The following is an 11,988-nucleotide window of genomic DNA, read 5'->3' as shown; positions in this document are numbered from 1 at the left end:
AATATAAATGCTCATCGTAGGACCCCGCTTCTCCTCAGACTGCTTGCCAAAGTAACTGGGAACCAAGCGGAACGCCTCCCCTAAACAAAGTTAGATGTCGCTGCACCCAAACGGGCATTGCAGGGGGTTGGACTAGATGACTTCTAGGGGTCCCTTCCACTTCCTACTCTACAATTCTACGATTCTATGACCGCATAGCCTCCTTCCTGTGTTTCCCGGACGCTTCCTAGTGGGGCTGCCCCACCTTGTGGCGCTGATGCAAGTCAGCGCGCTCTGGATATGGCAGGGATACATACAGTAACGGACTTAGAACAGGCGGGAGCGGGGGGGAGGAAGAACCGTGCGCCACGCGCGCGCTAAAAGTGGCGCGAGAACGCAGGCAGTGCGCGCGCAAAGTTCTAGCCGTTTAATCATCCAGGCTCCTGACCGTCCCCTGCAGTTTGAGCGGCCCACCACGCAAGGAACAGGAGGCGGCGCCGGCGGAGACTGTTAGAGGGCAACTATACTCGCTGCGCGCGCCGCCGCCCGACGCGCGCTTTTCCCCCAAGCAAGTCATGGGTCCGCTGTGGTGGCCGCGGGTGGTGATGGCGCTCGTCGCCTTGGAGGCCGCGAGCGGGCGCAGCTACCCCAGCATCAGGAACAGGACCTTCATCAACCAGTATCTCGACACCCACAACAACTACCGCAGCGGGGTCAACCCCCCCGCTTCCAACATGCTGTACATGGTGTGTGTCCGCGGGGTGGAAGGAGGAAAGGGAGCCGAGGGCGGGGAGTGCTTGGGGAGAAACTGCCCCTGTCATATGCCCCTGCCTCAGGCAGTCAGTGTTGGCTGCTGGGAGAAGGCTTCGCCAAGGGGAAGCTGCCCCTCTAAATGAAGTAAATCAATAAAAATAGTTAACTAGCTGAGGGGCTGGCCCCCCATATTATTATTATTATTAATAATTATTATTATTATTACTATTAGAGCTTAATATACTGCCCTGTACCGGGAGGTCTCAGGGCGGTTCACAGAAAAGATCACAACATATATAATCAGAATAAAAACAACAACCCCACCTCAGAAAAGAGCTATATTTTAAAAGGGTATATGAAACCTGTCTCTCCCCCCCCCCCATAAATCCTGACTACACCCATGGGAGAAGCCTTTGTGAACGGCTGGGGGGAGGGGTTGCCACAGATTACAGAATAACAGACCAGCCTTGGTTTACTACATACCTTGATGCGTTGTTGCCAGCGGCGACGACAATCTTTTCTCTTTTTTAGGGTTTTCTGTCCATTTAGAGTTACACTTCATGTCTTGCTTCTGAACTATATGCATAATTTTTACATAGTCGAATGAGGAAAACTTGCTGGTTCTTAAAAAACCTAGCAGTTATATTTACTGCTGCTAAGTGTGTAATGCTTTATTTAAAATAATGTTTAAGTATAGAAGTACCAGGCTCAGGCCCCGATTCTCTCTGAGTCATGGGTCATGGCATACCTTCCTTAAATAAATAAATATTGCCTTCAGGTTTCTGGGCGATGATTACATTTTCCAGGGTTTAATTGACTCCAGAACTCAATCCCTGCATAAATTGAACCCTGACTAATGGCTGTTTTAGGTTGAGCCAAGACTGACTATCACCTGTCCTGCATCCAAGTTAGCTTGTTACCCACAGGGGGGTTACCCACAGAAACCAAGAATAATAGGTTGCTTACTTGTAACTGATTAAGTCATCTTGTTAGTATTTCAAATAACTGTTTATGTAACAAAAAGAGTGAAGATCAGAGAAGAAGAAGAAACCTATCCTTTTTATAATTCTTTAATAGGATGCTATGATTTTTACTAGGACGCAGGTGGCGCTGTGGGTAAAAGCCTCAGCGCCTAGGGCTTGCCGATCGAAAGGTCGGCGGTTCGAATCCCTGCGGCGGGGTGCGCTCCCGTCATTCGGTCCCAGCGCCTGCCAACCTAGCAGTTCGAAAGCACCCCCGGGTGCAAGTAGATAAATAGGGACCGCTTACAAGCGGGAAGGTAAACGCCGTTTCCGTGTGCGGCTCTGGTTCGTCAGAGCAGCGATGTCACGCTGGCCACGTGACCCGGAAGTGTCTTCGGACAGCGCTGGCCCCCGGCCTCTTGAGTGAGATGGGCGCACAACCCTAGAGTCTGGCAAGACTGGCCCGTACGGGCAGGGGTACCTTTCTATGATTTTTACTATAACTGCAACCCTCTCTTTTATTGCACCAAATATGAGTTTAGTTCTAGATGCTTTTCTTTGCCTTTCTTTATATGCATTTCTTTCAAACAATATATATGCTTTTTCTTATATCAATAAATTTACATATTTTTCCTTCTGTAAAGAAAGTCCAGACTGTTCATTAAGTGGAATATAAAATTAATTCATTATTTTATTGTTTTAAAATGACCAAAACAAAACAAAACAAAATAGTCTGAATCACTTCCACCTTTGGGAGTATTTGTTTAAATTGTTGATTATCTAAGGCAGCCACTTGTTTTGCATCTCTTGATTGTTTTTACCCAGACCTATTCATTATTAATATAGATTTTTAATTTGAATGACACACTCCAGTTGTAGAGGATCCAATATTTGCAGTTTCTCTAGTAAGAACTGAAAATCTTTTTTTTTTTTACAGTATTTCAGCATGAACATAAAGACTAAGATTTCTGTAGTTTCAACAATCAGTTTCCTTTTGGCCACACATTCCTCTAAATAACAGCATGAAAATAATGAAAATGTATTTTAATTCATTCAGTTTCTTTGACATTTTAGTTCCTATACAATTCGCTGTCGTCGTCCCCCCCCAATCAAGAAAAGCAATAAAATACTTAACTGAGGCTCTGCCCCCCAACATGAAGCCTGTCCCAACACAAATTCTGGCTATACCCATGCCTGTGGGTAGATTCCCTTGAACTCAATGGGGCTTTCTTCTGAGTAGACGTATAGAATTTCATCATTCGACAGCTTGATGCAAGTATGGTAAATATTTCTGAAGAAATACTTGCTAGAACTCAAGATGTATTATCAGCACGTTTACTATACATGTATAATGTTGTGATAATGTCATGATTTTTTATATTTTGCAGACATTTGATCTAGCTTTGGCTAGAATAGCTAGAGCATGGGCACAAAAATGCATTGTTATGCATAATCCAACTGATATGGTCCACCCTGATCCTAAATTTAGGCCTTTTGGAGAAAATATATGGGCTGTAACTGGCTATAAATACCCATTTGATCCTGCTGGCCCTATTGAAGATTTTCATGACGAGGTAATGTACTACACCTACAAAACCCACAAATGTACACGTGTTTGTGGTCATTATACTCAGGTAAGTTCTTCTCTTCTCTGCTTACATAGTCCACAGAATTTGAAGCAAAATGCAATAACTTTAATTATTTCAGACAATAAAAGTATGAAGAAAATATTGTAGTTGCTCTGTGATCATAAACTGTGAAGTAATAATCTGCATTCTGTTATTATCAAGGATACTTAGTTATAAAGTACCGTATTTTTTGCTCTATAAGACTCACTTTTTCCCTCCTAAAAAGTAAGGGGGAATGTGTGTGCGTCTTATGGAGCGAATGCAGGCTGCGCAGCTATCCCAGAAGCCAGAACAGCAAGAGGGATTGCTGCTTTCACTGCACAGCGATCCCTCTTGCTGTTCTGGCTTCTGAGATTCAGAATATTTTTTTTCTTGTTTTCCTCCTCCAAAAACTAGGTGCGTCTTGTGGTCTGGTGCGTCTTATAGAGCGAAAAATACGGTATATGGAGTGTTTACAATTAATTTAGAGGCAACTGACAAAACAAACCACTACTTTATTTCAGTTCCAATATTAAGTTAACATGTATTGCTGATGGTTGTAAGATTCGTAAAAACTGAGCTACTAGCACCTGGCCAGCACTAAATGTTACAGGGCATATACATAACAGCAGAGTTCTTACTAAGAAAAGGAAGGGCATTGAGTTTTGTTTGTAGCCCACTTCTGTTTAGTTTCAATTATGTCAGATACAGTAAGACTTAAATATGGGACAAAAAGTTGGGATACTTATTGGTGAGAATCTGGTGTTTTTCTATCTTTTTTTGTTATTTGTGGGGGCTGGCATGTCTTTTATTGTGGAAAATTTTAACACACACACATGCATATACAGTGGTACCTTGGTTTACAACCATAATCCGTTCCGGAGGTCCGGTTGTAAACCAAAACAGGTTGTAACCCAAGGCTAGCAATTTTGCCAATGGCCCTCCCCCCCAAAAAATTGGTTGTAATCCAAAAAAAGGGATACGCACTTCCGGGTTTGACGTCGTTGTAATCCAAAACGGTTGTAATCCAAAACGGTTATAATCCAAAATGGTTGCAAACCAAGGTACCACTGTATATAACATGCATCACCTTGGCCCCATGATTGAGGGACCCTAGGGCCCTATTCGATCAATGTGGTGTGTGCCCTGTGGTGTGTGCGCATGACATCATCGTGCCCCGCGGCATGCTAACATATGCCGCAGGGCATGCTGTCGCACACACCACAGTGCATGCTGATGCGTCGTTTGGATGCCCTGCGGCATGTGCCTGCTGCCACTGTCGAAGTTGGGGGGGCACGGCCCCCTGATTTGGAATATATGAATGACTTAAAATACTTGTAGTCCTCAGCAGAATGCTAGCTCTGTCTTCAAAAACTGAATCACCGTGAATTTGTACATTTTCCTGACAGGAAAAATAATCAGTGAAGCTAGAAATAAGATATCTAAGACAGATCATTCATCAGCCAGGATTAGCAGAAATACTACTCCATTTACATGGTTCAGTGGTAGAGCACTTGCTTTGCATGCAGAAGGTCTCAGGTTCAGTCCCCAGCATCTCCAGGTAGCGCTGGGAGATGCCTTTCTGAAAACTTTAGGAGTACAGAATAGGATACTTGAATATTAATCTAAGGTATAAATGTGCCTTTAGCTAAATGCCAATAAAAGTGGAGGGAGGGAGAGCAAAATCTGGAGAAAAAAATGAATGTAAGAAATGATACTGTTGAACGAAGCTTGGACTTTATATTGTATAATCAAACATGTTTTTTTCAGGTTGTTTGGGCTAATACTTATAAGATTGGCTGTGCTATTGTTCACTGTCCTGCGTCAACTAATAGCAAAGGAGCCAAAACCAAGAATTTTTCATATTTCGTTTGTACTTATGGTCCACCGTAAGTTAACAAATCTTAAAGCGATCTAAACTTGTGTTACACTTAGTAATCATAAAACACCAAACTGTATGCCTGTTTGAAACTGAATGTATTAATTTTGGATTTTGTAAGCTAATTTACATTTCAATTATTTTTTAATTGAAAAGCAACCAGAAAACTTAACAGCTATGCTTTTCAGCCTTTACAATTTTAAACATTATATTCTGTGAACTAAAATATCAAGAACTGTAAAAAGTTCTCAGAACAGTTAGGAAAACAAGAAAATGATCAGAAATAGCTTTAGTTCTGTCCCACCTGTATCTTGAACTTAAATAATCTACAGTTGTATACAATAAACAATATTGCAAATTACGGTAGGCTGCATGATAGGCGGCATTATACTCAATTTACCATATTTTTCTAAGACTTGGTTTTTTTACCCAAAAATTAGGTTTAAAATTGGGGGTTGTCTTATACATGGGTAGTGCTGAGGGGTGTTTTCTAAATTTGGAGTCCCCCAAAATACCTGGCATCTTATACATGGGGGCGGGAGAGAGAGAGAGGCAGCGACCATTTTGCACAGGGGTTCTGTTCCTGGCCCCCATGCACTTTGGTGGAGCATGTATAAGCCTGCTTCGCCCTTTTCCTGATCCAAAAGGACCCACGCATTGGTGATCGTGCATCAATTGGTTGCGCACAAAATTGTCACCGCATGTGTGTGTGTGTGTGTGTGTGTGTGTGTACACACACACTTTTTACTTTGTAACACTGAATTTGTCTTTCCTTCCAGAGTTGCCTCAGCTAGTTAGCCCTCATTAACTATATGAAGCTACAACAGTTTAGTCCCGTTAGTTAGAATAGTTTAGTCCTGATGCAGCACTTTATTCTTACATAGAATCTCATATAACATGCTGCCGCTTCATCCGTCTGGGAAGCAGTGGCGGAACTTCATGCTCCAGCACCAGGGGGTGGAGAGCAGGCGGGGGCGGGGCTGGAGATGTCTTGTATATATATATCTTAATGGTGATGTCTTGTATATTAGAAGTACAGACATCTTCTCAAGATCTCAGTATTAGAATATGAATACAAAGAGCTGCCATTACCCCACTTTTTAAAGTGTTGGGGACCCTCTTGTAAAAACACCTCAATTATTATGGAGAAAAAACAAAATTCTAAACACTTGAGGAGTGGTCAAAACAGTGGAGCATGTAGGACTTCGGTTTAAAATTAAATTTCTTCAAACACACTTATTGTACAAAAAAGTAAAATTAGATGTAGTAAGAGTATCATTTTACACGCATAAAAGCTAAAAACTAAAGGTGGGGGAAACAGAATGTTGTAATAAAGCACCAGTATATTGACACGACTAAACCACTAAACAACAAATATTTAAAAAACCTCTATCTGAGCTAGGAGCTATCAGTTCTTAGTTGCAGAACAGTTTCAGAAATTATCAGTATAAATTTGTTAACTGACTGAAGAGCCAAGGCTGTAGCTAGGGGGTAGTGAGGTGGGCTCTCACCAGGGGCACAGGTGAGGGGGGCGCAAATTGTCTAAAATATGTCTATAAATTAAAATATTGATTATTGCCTCATAAGAAAAGGTTTTAAATAGAGGGTGAATAGAATGGGGGGGGGTTGGAGGAGAGGCGGAAAGAAGAGCTAATTTGTCTGTGGCTAGGGGGCGCAATCTGCCAGGGGCGCAAGATCACCTAGCTACGGCTCTGTGATTCCCTAAACAAAGGCTTCTATATACAAAATATCGTTTGTTAGTAACATAGAAAGTAAATGTTCTCCAGTTAACAGAAATACAGTGGTACCTCTGGATACAAACGCTTCTGGTTGCGCACGCGTCGGGTTATGAGCTGTGCTAATCTGGAAGTAGTTGCTCCTGGATGTGAACTTTGCCCCGGGATGCGTGTGGAAATCATGTACCAGAGGCACACGTGCGTACGCAGGAGACACACTTTCACTAATGGAGCCTCATGTTAAGAACAGTTTCAGGATAAGAACGGACCTCCGGAACGAATTAAGTTCGTATCCAGACGTACCACTGTATAAATAATATTAATTTGAAAACAAATAATTACAGGGGTCAGGTAGCTGCAGGACATAAAATACCAGTACAGTGGTACCTTGGGTTAAGAACTTTATTTGTTCTGGAGGTCTGTTCTTAACCTGAAACTGTTCTTAACTGAGGTACCACTTTAGTTAATGGGGCCTCCCGCTGATGCCGTGCCAACACCACGCGATTTCTGTTCTCATCCTGAAGCAAAGTTCTTAACCCAAGGTACTATTTCTGGGTTAGCGGAGTCTGTAACCTTAAGCATCTGTAACCTGAAGCGTCTGTAACCCGAGGTACCACTGTACAAGGTCAGTTCCATGGATTATCATGATGATACACAGACTAGCATTGCCTGGATAATAGCACCTGGAATGATTTGCAACTTGCTGGAACCAATAGAAAGCACAAAACATTTTGATCTTCAGTTTAATTTATGTACTGAATACATTATTACATCCTGAAACTGTTTTTCAGGGGCAACTAGGAAATAGGAAGAAGAATGGATGTGACCTTTGTGCCACACAGGCTTCCATCCATAACAAAAGTCAGATTTCTGTGCTCTGTACACACACACCCTCCACCATGCAGATAAATAAGAAGCATGATCATAGTTCATGAACACATTAAAGGTAAAGGTAAAGGTACCCCTGCCCGTACGGGCCAGTCTTGACAGACTCTAGGGTTGTGCGCTCATCTCACTCTAGAGGCCAGGAGCCAGCGCTGTCCGGAGACACTTCCGGGTCACGTGGCCAGCGTGACAAGCTGCATCTGGCGAGCCAGCACAGCACACAGAAACGCCGTTTACCTTCCCGCTGGTAAGCGGTCCCTATTTATCTACTTGCACCCGGGGGTGCTTTCAAACTGCTAGGTTGGCAGGCGCTGGGACCTAGCGATGGGAGCGCACCCCGCCGTGGGGATTCGAACCGCCGACCATGCGATCGGCAAGTCCTAGGCGCTGAGGTTTTACCCACAGCGTCACCCGCGTCATGAACACATTACAGACAGGCAAAAACATTTGAGAGTGCAGTGCAGGGCTGGTGAGGAGAATGCAACGTTGGGGGAGTTCCAAGTACCAGATAGGCCTGGAGGTCTGCATTTAGCCCCCAGACCTAGACAACTGATTCATTACATCTAAAACCTTTTATTACATATCCAGTAGCTTGCATTTTCATTTTTAGTTTTGTGCACTTTGTGTACTGAATACATAACGTTATGTAATATTTTGTTCTTTAGGGGCAACTATGCGGGAGTTCGTCCTTATAAAGCAGGAGCTCCATGTAGCCAGTGCCCAAAAGGAGACACTTGTCAAAAGAAACTCTGCAGTAAGTATAGAATTAAATGATGCAGACAGTCATGGAAAAGATGATGATATCAACCATCACATACAGTGAGGGGGGAAAGTATTTGATCCCCTGCTAAGTTTGCCGTCTGAGAAAGAAATGACGAGTCCATAATTTTAATGGTAGGTTTATTGTAGCTGTGAGAGACAGAATAACAACAGCAGAAACCCAGAAGACAAAAGTCATGTGCAAAGGCATGTGAGTCCTTTCCATGGGAGGTAGGCAGCAGGTCAGTCCAGTTATGTAGTGCTGAGGAAAGGTGATCAGGGCAAAGCTAGTTTCTCCTTGTGTGGGGCCAGTTGTCCTTTACCAACTGCATGGGTCCTTGGCAGTGGTAGTGCTTCTCCAGGACAGGGCCCAGACTCCTTCTGCCATTTGGGGTCCTAAGCAATTACAGGTCAAAGCCAACAGTATAAATTGAGCTTCAAAACGTAAGGTAGCCAATGTGGCCCTGTCAGAACCAGTGTTATATGACTGGTTTGTCTTAGGCCTACCAATAATCAGGCTGCTGAATTCTGAAGTAGCTTCAGTTTCTGAACAGTCTTCAATAGTCTTCAAAGGCATTTGCAGAACAAGTGCATTAGAGTTATCCTATTTTAAAGTCTTTCTTCATTTGTTATAACTATTCTCTCTTCCAGGAAATCCTGAACGTGAGAAAGAAAACAGCATACGTATGTATTATATATCTGTATTATAGTTTAAATTTACTTCAAGAACAAAACTCACATTTCATAAGAATGCTTTTATCTTTTTTAAAATAGGCTATTCACGATGGTATCCACCCTTTGAATCCCGGATTATATGTGATGAATCCTGCATTGCAGTTGCAATTTTAAGACCGTTATTAATGTTTCTAGCTTTTGCAGCTGTTTATTACTTAAAACTCCATTATCCAGGTTTAGGTTATAAAGCATAATTTTTGATAGGCGTATATAACTTGAATATAACTAACAATAATATTTATAAGAATATTTTCCTGCATTTTATATTTTAAAAGTAGATTTGGTTTGTTTCTACGATACTTCAATTTTTCTGAACTTGTAAAAAGTTACTTGTTGCATATTAATGCTGGGAAGACCATCAAATCAACTTTAATCACCTAACCTGAATTTTCTGGTATGTGATTAGATCCCACTCAAAAATAGCAACAGTTTGAAAGAGCCCTTCATTTCTCTTTATGAGGTTTAGTGTGTGTGATTAGCCTAAGATTAGCCATCTATATGACAGAGAATCGTCCAGTTTTTACATGAATACCAGCCTTACATCTTATGTCTGGGGAAAATTAAGGCTTCAGAGATACTACAACCTGCTCATGTATCAGGAAACTGTGCATATGACTATTATCTTTCTATAAACCCATCTTACAACTACAATCAGAAAATGAGCCTCCGTGTCCATGTGTTTACTCAGATGTGAGTTGTGCTAACTTAATCAAGATTTACTCTCAAGTAATTGTGTATAAACTGCAGCTTTACAAAGCAATCCTTACTAGGTAGATTTGCTAGGGTATCTCCTGTGTATGTTCAGCTGTATCCTAACTGCTTCTGACCAGAATGTATGTGGCCAGGGAGGCAAGGTGAACTTTCATCTTCTACCCTTCTATTTACTCCTGTAGTGAATTTAGTTAAACCTGGTGGTGTATTTTATATCAAGCTGTGTAGATGAGACCAGTGAACTCAGGGAGTTTGGAAGCAGTGCAACTTTGTTTGGCCCTCACTTCCCACCTTTGCTATGGCCCCTTTTTTGCCTATACCAATGTTATTTACACTGGCTTAATTCACACCAACTGGGCTTTCCCCCAGTCAGTGTAAGAAGATACTCTGGGGCCATCTCAAATGGTGTATCTGGGGGCTGGGATTGCACTGTAAGCAAAGTGAACACAGTGAATATTCAAAGGAATGGATTTGTGCTGAAAAGAAAAGACAGCAGAGTGGTGTCATTGTTAATAAGAATGCCTCCCCACCTGCCTGCCACTGTCCCTCTGTCCCTATCTGCCTGGTACATCAAGGGAACTTCCACAATAAAAAACCCAAGCCTATCTGGACAAGAGATTTTATTAACTAAGATGTATCTTACAGTTTCCATCTGTGCTCTGATGCCTAATTGCAGAATCTTCCAATGCCCCAATCCCAGGAGGAGGCCATTACCTCCTTCAGTGTAACCAATTCCCTCCTCAAATTAGCCTCCGGCTGGTCTGGTGCCAGTAAGCCAGTAACATTCATAGGCGCCGACTCCATGGGGCCTGAGGGGGCCCGAGCCCCCTCAAAAATTCGTTTGGGGGGGCTCCGCCCCCCCAATAATCTCGGGCGCCCCTCCAGCAGAGCGCCACCGCCGATCGCGCGGCTCTGCTCCTCGGCTCAGCCTCCCTCTCGCCTTGACGCCACGGCGCCCAGCTACGGTCTGTCCGCCCCCCCCTCCACCGACACCACCCCCAAGCACACACACACACACACAACCTGCCCAGCGTGCTCCTAATGAGCGCCCACCTGCCAGCCTCAGTGTGGCTTCTCTGGTTCCTATTATGAATGTGATTTCTGCCTCTCTGTGTATAGAAGGCATCGACAAGGGTGTGTGCCCCCCTTTCTTTCTCTCTCCCTCTCCCCCCTTTCTCTCTCTCACACACACACCACAGGGAAAGGCGAGTGCTGGGAGGTGGGCGGGGGGTGAGGGGAGAGGCAGCAGCAGCAGCGGGGAGTAAGGGAGAATAGCGATATAAAATCAATTGCGGCTGGAGGGTGAGCGAGAGTTTCAGCTGGGCTGTAGGGCGGGCGGTGAGGGGGGGAGAGTGTGAATCTGTGGGGAAGGCGAGAAGGAAGGAGGGAGGGATAGGGGTGAGATTGAGAGGGGGAGGGAGGAGGGGTGGGGGAAGGAAGGAAGGGTTGGAGGAAAGGAAAGAAATGAATGAAACAGGAAGCAACGAGAAGGAAGGATGGAAAGGGTTGGAGGGAAGGAAGGAAGGAAGGAAGGAAGGAAGGAAGGAAGGAAGGAAGGAAGGAAGGAAGAGAGAGAGGGGCGAGATTGAGGGAGGGGGTGGAAAAGGAAGGAAGGAGGGAGGGAAAGAGAGAGGGAAGGAAGAAGGGAAAGAAAGAAAGAGCAGGGAAGGGTTGGAGGAAAGGAAAGGAATGAATGAAACAGGAAGCAATGAGAAGAAAGGAAGGAAGGAAAGGGTTGGAGCAAAGAAAGGAAGAAAGGAAGGAAAAAGGGAGGGAGGGAGGGAGGGAGGGTGAGATTGAGGGAGGGGGTGGAAAAGGAAGGAAGGAAGGAAGGAAGGAAAGAGAGGGGGAAAGGAAGGAAATAAGAAGCAATGAGACGAAGGAAGGAAGGAAGGAAGGAAGGAAAGAAAATGAATGAAATAAGAAGCAATTAGATGAAGGAAGGAAGGAAGGAAGGAAAAAGCAGGGAAGGGTTGCAGGAA

The 11,988-nt window shown here is 43.7% G+C and overlaps 1 protein-coding gene across 1 annotated transcript; it reads left to right on the top strand.

The window, feature by feature from the left end:
* The first annotated feature begins 239 nt into the window (after window positions 1–239).
* Window positions 240–9,574, top strand: LOC308596757 (GLIPR1-like protein 1). Its single transcript, XM_081211976.1, has 6 exons — window positions 240–725; window positions 3,083–3,328; window positions 5,072–5,190; window positions 8,467–8,555; window positions 9,212–9,244; window positions 9,335–9,574. The coding sequence occupies exons 1-6, from the start codon at window positions 555–557 to the stop codon at window positions 9,487–9,489; spliced, it is 813 nt and encodes a 270-aa protein (XP_081068102.1). The 5' UTR covers window positions 240–554; the 3' UTR covers window positions 9,490–9,574.
* Window positions 9,575–11,988: the final 2,414 nt, after the last annotated feature.

The sequence above is a fragment of the Podarcis bocagei genome (assembly GCF_964188305.1).
Source record: "Podarcis bocagei genome assembly, chromosome: 10".
Lineage (NCBI taxonomy): Eukaryota > Metazoa > Chordata > Lepidosauria > Squamata > Lacertidae > Podarcis > Podarcis bocagei.
The sequence above is the reverse complement of the archived record's forward strand: the minus strand, read 5'-3'. Positions and strand labels throughout refer to the sequence as shown.